Genomic DNA, 16766 nt, shown 5'->3' on the forward strand with positions numbered 1-16766 from the left:
AGAACTGACAAACAAACCATTTCCATTTCCAACACTCGTCCCAACATAAGATAAAAGGAGGTAAACTAACCAAACTAACCACTAAACCCTAAACTAACCAAACTCAACATACCTAAATCCTATGCTCCTTCACGATATTGTCCGCCAATGAACTTGCGGGTCAAATTGTATGCCTCCATGAACTCGTTTTGCGGTATCGTCACGGAATCGCTTGATCCCACCCAATTGCAGGGCCTTGATTGAGCAAGCGAGAAATTTCATTGACGACGGGTGTCTGTCAAAATTAAAAGAAAAACTACATTAGTATATACATTTACATTTATAAAATACCAAAACAAAACAAAACAAAAATTAACGTTGTAAGATATTAACTCACCGTGATTATGATATGGAAGACTACGTAGGGAGTAGTGACTAAGATGATCGGGGTTTATCATTCGAATATGACTATTGTTTTCGTACCAACTCATGTATCTACTAACACACTCTCATGGATAAGACGGAATGGGTCCTCGTTGTTCAAGTTGAATCAAGTGATTACGCCATTTACTCCGAGAGGAAGACGCAATATTAAATTTCACATCATACCCGCGATCCGTAAGTAGTTCGTCGAGGTCTTTGATCTTGGGGATCCGAGGGTACAAACTGCATATGACCTTAACCGACGACAACCCTCAAACATTGTACGCTTTCGACATTATCAAGAAAGCATATAAATCCCTCGAAAAATGCTATTTCATCCACCGGCCGTGTAGCTCGGACTTCAACATAGGGATACCATTCAACCTGTCAAATAGCATATGATCGAGAAAATTAATCATTAACCACATACTAATAATATCAATTAATAAATAAAACTATTTACGTACAAAAATGCTTACATCGGTACAAGTCATATTATCAATTGTGGCTCGGATATGCTTCAATGCAGCTGTTGTGCTAGCATAAAAAGACTGAGTAACTGAGTACCTATGAGCACGGGACATGCTCAAATGATAGTCCTCATTTGAGCATGTCCCGTGCTCATACTCATTTGGGTATGGCCTGAACACTGGGAAGTACTCATAAATCCATGCCTACATTAATATAGACACCCAGTTAATATTGTAATAGATAGATAAAATTGACATTGAAAAGAAAAACAAAAAAACTAATACCTGTAGGAGAGTGAAATAGCCTGAAACACCCTTCACCTTGGCACTTGTGGCAGTCCCAAGACCCCTGTACAAATAAGCCAGTAAGGCTACACCCCACGCGTAGTCTCTGATCTCGGCAAATTTCGAAAGCAATCTCAGATAACAAATGGGAACTGCAGTTCCAGACGTGTCGGTGAAGGCGGTACATCCAAAGAAAAATAACATATAAGCTCTCACAGCAAACTGCACCTCTTTTTGGGTTGACGCCTTCTTCACAACAACCCCATTTTCATCACGTAAATCTTCATATGTTACCTTCCCAGCAAACTGCTTCATCAAGAAATCCATCCTAACTTTGGAAGTGAACTAATTGGATTTCATCTCCGTGATCTATCTTATCCGTGGGTATGCCAAGATCTTTGTGGAGGAGTCTTTTTTTGTTCTGTTTCCAAGGTCAAATCGGTGTCCCGATCAACGCTTTGCCTCGATCGAACTCCTAAGAGTTGGGAAACATCATCCAATGTGATTGTCATCTCGCCCCACGGCATATGAAACGTGTTGGTCTCTGGATGCCACCTCTCCACAAACGCAGAGACCAACACAGGATCCTGATGCCTATACACTTAAGACCAGAGCACATAAGCCGGTCTTTTGAAGCTCCACATGAAAAGTAGAACAGTCTAAACACTCTCCAATGATATCCCATTGTACCAACTTGTTTAGGTGCCCATGGCACTTCAACACCCCTCGCTCTGCCTAAAACAACAAAAACTTAGTATTAATGTATGCACAAGTTTCGTAATACAAAATTTAAATACTAATAGACACTATATGATAATATTACCTGCCCCTCCCAAACATCACGAGCCACGTGCACTGCATAGTCATACAACAGATGTGACACACAAGAGCCACCTCCATAAACACCTCTCTTGAACTCCAAGTCATTGTTAGACTTTTTCACAATATTCACTGGAGGTACAGGTACATGGACTTCCTCGTCATCCTCCTCCTCCTCCGCGTCCTCTTCCTCCTCGTCAGTCTCCTCTTCTACATCATCAACACCCTCTTCTTCACTATCAGCATGACTTAAAACTACACTCTTCCCACGATCCATATTTACGTCATCGTCATCTACATCTACATCTACATCTAAATCTAAATCTAAATCTAAATCTAAATCTACATCTACATCTACATCTACATCTACATCACTCAGAACAGTCCCCTTTCTTCTCTTTTGATTTCCTAACTCTGCACCACTTACAACATTACTGGGATCATCCGCTTTCCGATCCCTACTTAACCGATGCGAAGTGGTTGTTCTCCTTCCTCTCTTTTTCGGGCTCCTCATCGCGACCGAACTACTACTCCCCCACCTAACAACTTCTTAGCACCCGTGAAAACACTTTTGCTGCATTCTTTTTCACATTCACATTCTTTGTTCGAGGCATTGCTACAAAATAAATAGGAGTTAAAAATAAGACATTCAACTAATTCAAATTGTTGCAATACCAACGTGAAAAAACAAAGAACGAAATAAAGGCGGTGTGCATGCCAATCTATATCTAAGGTGTACATGCTATCTAGGCAAACTATATACTCCTCTATTAAATCCCCTCCACACACTAACAAAAACCCAATCTAATTCAAGCATGCGAAATTGACTAGGAAAAGTTTTATGAGAGCGACTCATGTAAAACTTTAAAGCCGCCATGGAGATAATGAACATCGAAAAAGAAGCACATTTGTAAAACTAAAATAGTCGACGTGGCATAAGAGAAAGACAATATAAAGTTTGAAGCTTCGATGGGGAAAATGAAAGGGCCATAATCTCACGAGTGGAGGAACGAAGAAAGACCAACATCAAAGGGGAACAACCGTCGATACTTTCGATCTTAAGTCTCTAACTCAAAAACTAATGAATATGAACCGAGTGTAGAAGCTATTAAAGTCACAATTGTATACATAGCACATCAAGATCAAGAAGTCGAGAAAATTGTAGAGTCGAATGCATCTACTTTGCACATATATATATAGCATGAGGCATTATAGAAAAATTGCTATCGGTTATTAAGTTGGATTCGAGCATATGGCATAGATGCAAGTTAAATGCACCCGTGGTCTTGAGTTTGAGGCAAGTCTGATGTGTCGCGATACACATTAATGAATTTTGGCGTCTCTCTTGCTAGTTTGGGACGTCCACATAAACTAAAATGTCAAAAACTTTTAATCTTTTGTACTTGCATGATCTTCATGGCAAATTCTTAGCTGGAAAGAAGCCTTACGACCATGCATGAGAGTACCAGGGTAGGACGGTAAGTAGTCGGGACCTTAATTAGTTTAGTTAAGCGTCACACTCCTACTATGATTTGCATGTACAAAATGGGTGTCTAGAATTCAAAAGAATTGAATCAAACATAACATTATATATATATATATATATATATATAAGATAGAAAAATAGAACAGTTACCTAAAACAGAGCTATATATTTATTTTGAATCAAGCAAGCAGTACTCCAGTCGATATGGCCTCAAATAAAAATCTAGTGATATCAACAGGAGAGACAATAAGTTCATAACTTCATTGCTTGATTTAATGATTTATTTATTTTGAACTTGGATAAACATAACATTGATGTCTCTGTCTCCATTTCTATAAATCAAAAAAAATATAAATATAAATAACTTAAACAGTCAAAAATCCCAATGTACATAAACAGTGTAAATAACTTAAACATCAAAACTCTGACAGAGTTCACCGAATATGCTACTTCACCGAACTCTGACAAAGTTCAAAACTCTGATAGAGTTCACCGAATATGCTACTTCACCGAACTCTGACAGAGTTCAAAACTCTAATAGAGTTCACCGAACTCTGACAGAGTTCACCGAATATGTGTTTGTCACCGAACTCTGACTGAGTTCAAAACTCTGACAGAGTTCACCGAACTCTGATAGAATTCAAAACTCTGACAGAGTTCACCGAATATGTTACTTCACCGAACTCTGACAGAGTTCAAAACTCTGAAAGAGTTCAAAACTCTGATAGAGTTCAAAACTCTGACAGAGTTCACCGAATATGCTACTTCACCGAACTCTGACAGAGTTCACCGAATATGCTACTTCACCGAACTCTGACAGAATTTGAAACTCTGACAGAGTTCACCGAACTCTGACAGAGTTCACTGAATATGCTACTTCACCGAACTCTGACAGAGTTCAAAACTCTGATAGAGTTCACCGAACTCTGACAGAGTTCAAAACTCTGACAAAGTTCACAGAATATGCTACTTCACCGAACTCGGTGAGTTCACCGAATATGCTACTTCACCGAACTCGATGAATTGAAACTCTAACGAGTTCACCGAATATGCTACTTCATCGAACTCGACAGAGTTCACCGAACTCGATAATTGAAACTCGGCGAGTTCACCGAATATGCTACTTCACCGAACTCGGCGAGTTCAAAACTCGACGAAAATCGCATGAAGAAGAATCATGGCGAGTTCACGAAATTGTCGCCATCTTTAAACGAGGATATCAATCATAACTATAATCATAGCAACCTAAATTAAATCAAAATTCAATATTATAAATGATTAAAAAAAACAAAATATAGTTACAATTAAGCATAAACCTCTCTGCATGTATAATTTCTATGTCTATGTGTGTATGTGAGATAAAGAAAGTTATTAGATGACTATAATAACATAAGGCCAATAAGTAAAGCATTTCTAGGCACATCTGAGGAACATTTTGACACAAAAGGAAACCTCTTTAAGCCAACCCGGCGGTAACTCTACCGATAAATGAAAAATAATATTAAATAGTAGCTTTCAAATGACTAATTGAAAAACTGCATAATTAAATAACACAATGTTAATAAACTAATATATATATATATACGTAATCACAATACCGGATCTAGTTTCGGTTAAGCACAACTACAATGGCATCAAATTGAAAGACATTAATTAAATAAAACGAAGGTGTAACTTACACTTAAGAGTAAATCTTGAGTTGTTTATTGCATTTACATTATCAATAAACAAAATGATGTTTGAAAATTAGAGAGGAAATGAGGTTGTTAGTTTTACGAATTCAAGTTTGCAGCAGTGAGTGAAGTGAGTGAGAATAAAATGTGTTAATGGAAGCATACCTTAATTGGAACTCGAGAGAGAGTGAAGTTCAGAGAGCTCAGGTGGTCGTTAATGGCGATGGATTTGGGTTTTAACAATAGTCGATCCCTCTTTTTTTTTGGTAGATCTGTTTTTTTTTTTTGAGAAGATGAGAAGGAAAAGACGTTTTTACCCCCACTTGATTGGTTAGAATTTGGTTTGTTAGATCATGAGATCTTGAGGTGGATCGGACGGTTCAAGAGAAGAGTGAGATAAGAGTGTCACTATAAGAGTGGCACCCTAGACAAACCGGAGAAGGAAAAGACGTTTTTACCCCCCACTTGATTGGTTAGAATTTGGTTTGTTAGATCATGAGATCTTGAGGTGGATCGGACGGTTCAAGAGAAGAGTGAGATAAGAGTGGCACTATAAGAGTGGCACCCTAGACAAACCGATATATATATATATGATAAAAAAAAAATTATTCTGAATTATATTATGAATATTATACCCTATTCATATGAATATTATGCCCTATTCAGGTCAAGCTCATGATGAATACTATTTCAAACATTAATAAATATATTCTTTTTTCTTTTTTTTTTTTTTTTTGCCATTCTGGTACATTAGCAAGTATTCAACTTTTTATGTGGTAGTCTTTGCTTGAACTTTGGCTGGCTTTAACAGGGATTTACTCTAAGGGTGTCCACGTCAAATTTTACTCACGAAAATTCAGGAGGAAAATAAGAAATATTACAATAAATTAGGGGAAGTCGCCTTCTCAATTCCCTATTTCTCTTTAGCTTTTAATATATTTCTTTTGGTTTTCATTACATGCAACACTTACATGGCTATATCACTATAACATTGTTAATAGTTAGATCTTTCTCATCTTTGTTTTCAGTTAAAATCCTATTACTTCAGTTTATATTTGGTAAGTTCAGCAATTGTTCTTACATAACCTATGTCCTCTATGTAATTTTCATAATTGGTTGAGATTGAAATTTTGATCACGTGAATTTTATTGTTGAGATAAACTGAATCTTGGAGACATCTCATTCAATACGATTGCTTAGCAAATGGCCGCATTTTCTTATTCTTAATTAGTTGTTTTAGTTTACAAGTGTGTTTGAATTCTTCTATATAGAATAATTCAAAAAATATTAAAAATAAATCAAATCAATTCTATGAAAACGGTCCCTGTTCATTGAACGGGCTCAAAAACTAGTTTAGTATAAAAGCTAATGAAAAACAAACACCTTCTAATCTCTAAGTATAACAATTGAATTATGACAACTCCAAACGTGTTTATAATAATATTCGTGAAGTTTCGTTTTGCTCCTTCTATAAAAAAATCTATGTAATGATCGAGACTATTTAATTCGTACAATTATGCAAAAATTAATAATATGCATTTTGTTTTACTTCCACCCATCACTTTTGGGTCGTATTTACGTGTATATGTTAATTAACTTGGCTTAGACGCATGATGTAAGTTGGTTAAGTTGTGGTCACAAAAAGATTCTTATATGGTCATTGAATCAAATATTATATTTTGTCAAGTGTTTGACTATTATTTGGAATTTTTTGTATTTGGTCATATTGTTATACTGTTAATAGTAATATTTGTGTTTGGTCCACAAGTAAGTCACGTGTATGGCATGCGCAGGGTATTTTAGCCGTTTCTAGAAAATTATAAATGGAACAAGATGGTCAACTCAAAGTCAATGCAATCAACCATCAATTTTACCCCAAACGCAAATAGACGATCAATTGGTGACCAACTGTAAATTATCCAATTAAAAAGTGGCCCAAATTCTAAATAGCCCCATTTTTTTTCCATAACCACCACCTAAGCCAAAGTTTAGTTAGGGCTACTGGCTAGTGTAGCTGCATTTTCTTATTTACTTATATTTAGTTCTTCTAAAAAATCAGCAAGTACATTTAATTTGGGAGTAGAATGAATGAGTTATGACTTGTGAGAGTATTGGAAAAGAAGTTCAGGTTTTTCTACGTCCTAATCCTGGCTACTAGCCTAAATCGAGTTTTGGTTGGGTTTCATTTTTCCAATCTTTGTTTAACCATGACATGCAAATTCAAGCCCAGGCCAAAAGTTAATGGAAAGTAGGATTGAAGCAGCCAAATAAGTTCAACCCTTAAATCCATTTGGGCCAGGGATTCAATTCATAGCATTTCGATAAGTCCATTTAGTCTCATCTCGAGATACCAGCAGGGGCGGATCCAGGATTTTACATCAAGGGAGTTAACCTTTAAAGATTTTTTTAGGAACCAATAATCAATGTCTACAGAAAATTATGCGAGTATCTATTTGAGTTCATAATTAATTAGCTAGCCTTGATAAGCAAAAAAGTTGTCGCTTTTATTACCTTACCCAAAATGGACAAAAGAGTGTTTTCACTATAGACCCAGACAAACATAACAAATAAATGTGCAAAAATAGCATAACACATTAGCATCACACGTACTAGTGAAGTTTTGACCTGTGTGGATTCTTATCAAATACATCTATTATTACATCCAAATCAAATTCTTGAGCAAAATCTCGTTCAATATAGACAACCATGCAATCTGCAATAAATCAATCCCCCATCTTGTTACGAAGTCGTGTTTTGAGCAATTTCATAGCTGAGAATGCTCGTTCTATAGTTGTCATAGAAACAGGAAGTGTCAAGACAAGACGAATCAGTCTATCAATCAAATAATAGATCTTTGTTTTTCTTGTTTCAGCTAGTCTTTGACATAATTCGGATATGGTAGACAATAAGCAGGAGGAACTATTCTAACTCGTCCGGGATTATGCTGGAAAAGACTCAACCTTGCGAGCTCTTATAAACCAAATCTCTCAGTCTAATACCATGTTAAATTTATGAATATAATATCAAGAGGAGTCCTGAGAATTGAATTTAGGTAGGAGTGTGGGACACCTAATATAAAAAGGATTATCCTTGAGCATGAGACATTTAGGAACATTTCAAAGCATGAGAATGAAATATCAATGTTACAGTCATGTAACATGAAGGATCAATTTAATTTATTTTTCTGTAGAATTTCTATCCTTTTATTTTTAGTTAGTTCCCTATTTCTTCTTGATACAAAAAACAAACGTTGTGGTTCCTGTACTCGTACATTCTCGGGGCTAAGGAAAGGGATTCACATCTTGTGTTGAACTGGACTAGTTGTGGGATGTAGCTTTGTCTGGTTTCCTAGTCATATTTTCTGGCTTTCGGATTACTATATCCTTAGTCATGGTAAGGCCTACTCATGTAGAAAGGACACACACATCCTTAGTTCCGTTTACAATACTTTTTATACAACGTTTTATACAATACTCGCCACCGGACCCTTCAAAATGTTTTAAGGGCTAATTGTTTGTGGATAAGATGTTCTCACTATGGATATGGCCTCCACAAAAAATTAGCTCATTTGAACATTTCTAAGTTTGCTAAAAAAGAATTACAAAATTGATATTTCTCGACAATTACTAAAAATTCATAGGTTGAGAACAATTTTTCTCATGGTTAGGAGTTTTCAAATGAGCTGAATTTTTGTAGAAATGATCTCCATAGTGTGAAGATCATATATACAAGGAATCAATACTTAATTCATATTTTCAAGGGGTATTGTATAAAAAGTGTTTTAAACGGAACCTATATATATATATATAGTAATTCTCTAAAAAGTATCTACTTAAGTTAACTTTAAAATAAGTACGTAGGTAAAGCTTCACCTAGAAAATGAATTCAATCCCAATATTTTGTAGATATGATATAATCACTATAAAGATTATCTCTATGAATTTTCAACTCATTTGAAAACCTCTAACATTGGCAAAAAATTATTGCAAAAACTCGATATTTCTGGACCGTTAGATTTCTTTTTAAAGATCACAACAATTTTTATCTAAGTTAGAGGTTACCAAATGAGTTGAAATTTTGTGGAGATAATATTTATGGCGAATGCTTCATAACCACAAAAAATTAGGTTTTAATTCATTTTATAGGTGAAATTTTACCTACGTACTTATTTTAAGTTAACTTAAATAGCTACTTTTTAGAAAAAGACTATATATATATAGCAGGTTCCGTTTACCATACTCTTTATACTAATATATATATATATATATATATATATATATATATATATATATATATACTAGCATCATGCACGTGCGTTGCACGTCTTAACCATATGCTACTGAACCAAAAAATAAATTTCCCTAATAAAAAACAAAGAGGAGGTCTCCTTTCTAATCTCACAATCAAATCATCGAATGAGACCCCCAGAAATAATTCAAACTGGAACAAAAATTAGATATATGACATACCAAGTGAAGACAGAAAGTCAACAAAGGACACACATGAACAATAGGCAAACCAATATCAGAAATTCAATTTTTCCAGAAAAGAAATCATAGTTGTTCACAACATCAAGAAGACATTACCCATTCAAACTTCAAAAATTAAGAGGGAACAAAAATAAATTACACATGAAACTCTAAACTGCAATTCCACGCTTGGGACCTTGCAAACAAATCCCTACTTTAATATATAGTTCAAACAAACAAAACTTCTCATCCGCTTGGTTGAAATAAAATCTTGCTCTATCAATCTGAACTTTCATGAGCTCTTTTTACCCATCCGAAACCTTCCTCAAAAAAACATCTTCGTCACACAACCCAAATTGTGTAAGATCATCTTGTCGAAAATATAATCTCTCTCTTAAAATACTGTTAAGAGAAGTAAAACAACGTTAATGGGTAGAATGGTAGGATTAATATAAGTATTGCTACAATCAAGTTGTAAGGATAGTGATGGATTGAGTGAATCTCATAGGAACAACAATCTTATTGAGGATGCAGGGATATGGATAATATGAGATTAGTGACATTTTAGTAAGTTTTGGGATTTTTTTATGAGCTTCCTCGACGCCATGTCAAGCATGAGTCTGGTCATAACACTTTCCAATGTTTTATGTGTCTTGTTTTTTACAATGCTTTCACCTGTGTCATTCCAACAAAGACATTGATGCTTATGAGATAGCATGCTAATATGTTTGAACTACACATGTAATAAATTAAGAGAACATCATTACACGGTTTAATTATCTGATCACCATATGTCAGAATCTGCTTCCTTGGCCTCCATTTGTTTGCCTGAAATCCAACAAAGACTTTATAACCTTTGTTTGCCTAAAATCCAACAAAGACTTTATAATATTGACACCTGGTACAATACTAAACCATTTTCCTTTTTCATCATAGCTTGTACAACATCAATTTCTAGAACTTGAAGTGAATAACTTTACATGTATGATTGTATGGCACACAAATGCTTAGGACATTGTGACCCTTATGTTTAGTAATGACTCTGGTGCAACTTTACATGTCCACAGAGAATGCTTCCTAATACCCAAAGCCAAATTTTTCGTTATGCAGACAATAACTATAAACAGAATGTGTTATCTATTACAAAGACTCAGCTAGTTTATGAGGAAATGAGAGGGAAGAAATTTACAGGAATCTTCCACTATAATATAATGCTTATTATGTGAATAAGTTGTACCCTCATATTTAAACACGGTTGTTTATTGTAAGTAGGACAATTTACAAAATCAGGAGGAATGTGTCAAAGAAACACTCCACCTCAACACGGTTGGTAGGTAGCTGTTTCTCGTCATCCCCGAATATCTAAACAACTTTTGAAAAGGAAAAATAACACACCCTGAATAAAAATAAACACTAAAAGAACTACTAAATCTGCTAGTACTCTCAAAAAACAAACCAACACCTGACAAAACAATTTCTTTGTGTGAAACACAAACAGTATACCATTCGAAGAATAAACATGAAATACAAAAATGAATGAAAGATTGACTGTATACTTTCTTATGTTACCATTACACAAATAAGCATCCATAAGCTGAGCACACAAACGACAATCTCCATCCAACGCGGATCTCAAAAAAATTCCTTGAAAACTCTTAGCGTTTCTAACTGACCCATGTTCCAAAACAAACCTTCAATAGCCAAATATAAGCTCGAACACCATGCTCTTCCATTAAAGGAAGAAGATCAAAATCATCATTCATTAATTTCACTGTCAAATAACTTATTAATATATACTCACAATAAATTACAGAACTACTAAATTGAACACATTACAAAATCTAACTAATAGATCAAAATACAATTTATTATTATAATGAATTCAAAATTTTCAAAAAGAAAAAAAAAATAGTTTAAGACTTTAACTAACTGTTTCTAGAGGAGTAGGATAGGGCACAGGTGCAACATAATTTTTAGTTTGCAAGTTGTTGTAATGCGGTAAATAAACTTCGAGTGCTAGCACTAACACACCTATCCCCGAATACATCATTATAGATTAGCCAATATCCCAATATTTAGGCAAGGAGCAACTCTAGTACCTACATACCATGTATTTTTTCAGTTAATCACATATCCACTAAATCATTCATAGAGTATAGAAGCATAACCAAGGTAAATCAAACTTTATATGTCAAAGGGTTGCTTGTTGGTCCATGTTTACACTTAACGTTATATATATATATATATATATATAGGAAAACCATTCACATATTACAAAGGGCCAAAATAATCTAACTACACCAACTCATATATATAAAGGAAACCATTCATATATTGTTCCAGTTTCACTTTTGAACTGAAAAATGTTAAAGACTCCATTACCTGCTCAAATAGATTAATCATTTACCGATGTTGAATACACATTTAAGCCACTAATGGGTATACTCCTATATAATAATCTTGTTAAAGTTTCCAATCCCAAATACCAAATATCAGTAAAAGATACCAATTGTAAAACAGAAATAAACATGATACCAATTACAAAATAGAAAGTGTCAGAAACAATACCTGACTGGACTCACTGGTTGGAGGATTACATCCCCATAGACTTCCACTATTTTCTTCAATTAAACGAACATTTCCTTTAAGATCTAAACTCTCATTTATGCATAAGCAAGGAAGTAAACGACAATTGCTGCTGCATAAACCCATTAACATCCATTCCTCCGTTCACCCCATTTTCCAAATCAACAGAGAAGCTTCGGAGCTACTTACAGCAGAAAAAACAGACGGCCTATCTCCAATGTTTTTCTTGAATCGCTACACCCATGAATCTTTGTTTATTTTAATAATTCATGCTCACTATGTATACAGCAATTGCATCAGACCACCGAAGGGTACTGAAAATTATAAATCAACCAATCACACCACATCAAATAAAAACATACAGGTGGACGAATAAGGAGACCGCAGAGAGAGAGAAAGAGTTTATTTCATAAATCAAATTCAATAAGCTTCCACAATCAAAATCACCGAATAGCCGTTATACACAATCCCGTTAACAAACTGACAACTCTTGAGCAGATTAATATGATAGAAATAGAGATGGGGAGGAGAGGAAGCTTGAGCAGAGAGACAAACCCTGGAGACAAAGAGATGAAAAACCGAGAAACATAGAGAAATTTCTAGTAGGAGCAAAATGACAAAACTGCCATCATTTGTTAGGTGAGAAATGACAAAAATGCCCCTGTGACATATGTGAAAACCACTATTCATCGACCCCCATATTTTCTAATAATATCCCAAAAAAATAATATAAGTTGGGGGATAACTAGGGATATACGATGTTTTATTTTTATTTTATTTTTTGGATAAAGATTGTTTTACATTTTTACTTGGGCTGTCTGTTTGAAAAATGCTCTTGAAATCTAACATTATAAACTAATTACTAGTACTCTGGCACGTGCCAAGGCACTTTTCTTGAAAGCTAAAAAGCTCAAAAAGAAATGTAGTGCAAAAGGTGTTTGATTTTAACAAAACATAAAGATGTGTGGAGTCCACAATGGGGCGCGGTATTGGCACCCCCATAAATGGGACTAGCACCCTTTTGACAAAAAGTAAAACAATAATGGTTATTTCTTATATGTCCTTTTACACCCCACATGCTCATAGTTCTACGGCGGTTAGCTTGTCGAGATCGACAATCCACCGGCAGGCGATTGCCGTGAGATCTCACAATCTACGGCATCAGGTTGCCGTGAGATCCCATATCCCACGGCAGGTAGTTGCCTCAACATATTTTTTTTGTGTTTTTTGTTTTTTTTTCACTTCAAATTTTGTGTATTGAACACACACGACGTATGGATACTTCATTTTTTTTCTTTAAAGTTTCTTTATACACTCCAAGAACAACACCAAAACCATGACAAAAAAATATATGATCAAACCATAATCTTGCTATCTCGCGGCAAATATTTTCATATGTTATAAGAAAATTTTGTGATCAAATTAATGAAGAAGAGTTTTGATAATTAATACAAACAAAAACTCCATTTTAGTAAACAAAATCATCTTGCGACAACTAACTATTTTTACGGTGGCTATTAAAAAAAATGACCCACGGCAACCACCTTCCGTGGGATATGGGATCTCACGGCAACCCGATGCCGTGGATTGTGTGATCCCGCGGTAGTTGCTTGCCATTAGTGTTTTTTGTGTGTTTAATAGAGAGGTGCTAGTACCGTTGAATTGGTCAAAAGAGTGCTAGTTTCATTTATAGTGGTGTCAATACCGCGACCTGTCCACAATAGATAAAAAATAAAAAATAAAAATAAAAAGTTTTGTTGGTTTGTGGCTTTGTGCTAAAGGTGTTTGCCACGAGTCCACCACTAACCGGCTCAAACCCCTACGCCGCATTATAACGTAGAATAGTTGTGGTGTATGGGAATAGGGGCAACACACATTTACCGATTTACGGCTTAGCAATTTTAGCCTTTGTCACCGACTCACCGATGCAACTCTAGTTATTGCATTCCTCATGAGTCATGATTCCATTTAATTACTTCGTGCACAGAAAGAAGAAGGAAAAGGAGATAGTAAAGTCATAAAGACAAAGCACTGTTAGTTTTTCAATCTTTCGAAGATCTTTGTTGGTGAATAAGTCACTCCAACTTTATGTCTTTATGTTTTTTATATATATAACTATATAAGTGATAAGTCTTATCTTACCGTCATACTGTGTAGGGCGTTCGATATCCATATGGATAGATAAGGAAGTCCATTTTTCATTTTGCAGGTTTGAAGTTTGCAACAAAATTTAAAATCTTAAACTTTTAGAGTGCAAGAAGCATCGTAGCGCATATTTATTCAAAGATGGATGAGTTAAAAGGCAACACAGATTTGGAGCAACGCAACTTAAGATGGAGTTCATACTGAATTACAGAACAATACTCAACCTTCTCATAATTTCCTCACTACCATCACCACCACAATATAAGCAACTAACAACAACAGAAACACAAGCACAACCTTGAAAAGAAAACACGTACAGTACACATCTTAAGACTGGTAATATACTAAAAAAAATGATGAAATAATGATACAGTGATAGCTGGATCATTATACTTCAACATAAAACTTGGAGAGTGGATGGTGGCTGGCCTTATTATGCTCAAGTGCACGCCTAGCACGGCTTGCTACACATGCATCTCCTTCGAAATCCTTTGCAGTCTCCGCCACTGAAACGTTCAGTCGCGCAAACGCTGGCACAATTGCTGTTCCTAACACAGGGTCCATTAAACTTTGTACTTGCAGCATAGCAGGTCCTTGCATCAACCTTTTCAACCACCATTTCTGTTCAGGATTTGAAACAAAGCAACATCAGATTAAGTTCTTACGTAATACGGTGAAGTTTCCACTCTCAGATTTCACTCCTCAAAGAAGGGGTTTGCTGAAGTCCAAGAAAATGTGATTTGTCCTGAAAAGTATTGTTAGCATAACAAGATATTGGTGAACCACTTAGGCACCTAGCCGAATGTGGGTTTCTCTATAGTAGCGCTAGCTAGTGAAAAGGTTGGGTGTTTGTCCTAAAATGGTGTTAGATAGCTTTGTTAATTAGAATGCATATGCCATATACGTTATATAACACAGCCACCTCGATCAGTAGTGTCTTGATTACCAATATACCATAATATTTACTTGTTCAACTGATCCAGCTAAGCTGGGTACACAGAATCAAATTTTCTGTCAAAACAACATGTCTGAGCTATTTAGCTAGTAGTTAAAATTAGCAGATGACATAGTGTGTTATCATGGGATGAGAATCAGCATTTTTGGTCACTAGGGTGACCCTAAGTGAAGTGTTTTTAAGAAAAAATTGAGCCTTCAGTAGAAACAGAACGCCAAGATTTTCTAAACAAAGTGGTAAAGATAACAACTAAAAATGAGCGAGTTTAGAGATGCACCAGATCCCACAAGGAGCAAGCCTAACAGAATAAGAGCAAACAGAGGATTTTTCTTCATGAGTGCCATCTCTAATAATGCCAACAACTTCTCGACTCTATCTCACTGCTTAGATATCCTCTGTATTTATAGAGAGAAGAATCCGATTGTTCCAAAACTAGCCTTGTGTCATTACGTAATTCTAAGAGAGTTGCTTGGTGACACATCCTCTGGAAAGTTCAATGTTGCACCTACATCTTACTGGACCAACTACGCTCTACACTTGCCAAGTTACCCGCTTAGATTTTGGTTTGGCACCGATGAAAAATCTTGACCACCTGGGTCGTTGTAGTATGTTCTGAAGGTCGCATTTGATACGGGCTCAAAATGTCGTGAGACTGTTCGTCCATAACTTGTGTCCGCATTACAGGGAACCTTTCTTAACACCTGATTTTGAAATGCAAGCATGCATCCAATTTGTCAAAACATTTGTACATACATCAACACATGGAATTCATTATCTATTGCTATGCACCCACTTAAATCCAACATCCTTTGATTCACCGCTTCTTCTTACTGTTATCAAGATTACATTAATATCGGATCAAATAGTATGCGAAACATGAATAAGAATATACAATTAGTTAGGTATGAAAAGAACAATTATTTACCTGGGGTACCGCAGCACTTCACCTGGGGTTGGCATTAATGCAACTCCAAAAAAACGGAGTTGTTTCTAGTAGCTAGTTAGGAATTAGGATACCGACCAAACACCACAATATAGGGACCCACTCAATTTGAATTGCCCGATAGGCAGGGCAGTGGAATCATTCGGTAGGAATATCTTGTGCCTCTAATAACAAGCTCACGCTTAGAGATTAGGGCCTACTGGAATGTTAATGCATGTATCTAAGACATCTACGCATATAACACATTATCGATTTGCCACATGATTAATTGATGAAGTTTATCCTTGAGCAAAAACAAAAAAAAAAAAATTGAAGTTTATCATACGAAGATATCAATACTCAAAAGTGAAATATAGGTATGAAGGACAGAAAGAAGCATATATTATCTAAAAGCGTATCTTCTTAAGGGCCTACTGCTGTACTGCAAAAGAAACCAATATAATCTGAGGAAGACTTCCAAAACAAAAAAAAGTGGCGCTCGCTACCTAGCTGCCACGACGAACGTTGGGCAAAAATTGTGAGCAAGCAAGGAT

General features: G+C 35.5%; 1 protein-coding gene and 1 long non-coding RNA gene across 3 annotated transcripts; both read right to left on the reverse strand.

Annotated features, from left to right (window-relative positions):
• Positions 1-9657: 9657 nt before the first annotated feature.
• On the reverse strand, positions 9658-12761 carry LOC147491195 (uncharacterized). 2 transcript variants are annotated; one of them, XR_015200164.1, is made up of 2 exons: positions 12173-12761; positions 9658-11375 (listed from the first exon to the last, which is right to left on the reverse strand). It is a non-coding gene; the product is annotated as an uncharacterized LOC147491195 (long non-coding RNA). The 2 variants fall into 2 exon arrangements; XR_015200163.1 differs by having other exon boundaries at positions 9658-11703.
• A 1681-nt stretch (positions 12762-14442) lies between these two features.
• On the reverse strand, positions 14443-15724 carry LOC147491196 (defensin Ec-AMP-D1-like). The gene is made up of 2 exons (XM_086569082.1): positions 15568-15724; positions 14443-14956 (listed from the first exon to the last, which is right to left on the reverse strand). The coding sequence occupies exons 1-2, from the start codon at positions 15632-15634 to the stop codon at positions 14787-14789; spliced, it is 237 nt and encodes a 78-aa protein (XP_086425208.1). The 5' UTR covers positions 15635-15724; the 3' UTR covers positions 14443-14786.
• Between the last annotated feature and the right edge of the window lie 1042 nt (positions 15725-16766).

This window comes from Coptis chinensis, chromosome 6, assembly GCF_015680905.1.
Source record: "Coptis chinensis isolate HL-2020 chromosome 6, ASM1568090v1, whole genome shotgun sequence".
NCBI classification, from domain to species: Eukaryota; Viridiplantae; Streptophyta; class Magnoliopsida; order Ranunculales; family Ranunculaceae; genus Coptis; species Coptis chinensis.

Bases quoted from the DNA above. Each gene is read 5' to 3' on its own strand.
- LOC147491196 (XM_086569082.1), bottom strand. From the start codon at position 15,634: ATGGCACTCATGAAGAAAAATCCTCTGTTTGCTCTTATTCTGTTAGGC. The intron at 14,957-15,567 runs GTGCATCTCTAA...AATCCTGAACAG, and splicing joins CTTGCTCCTTGTGGGATCTG to AAATGGTGGTTGAAAAGGTT.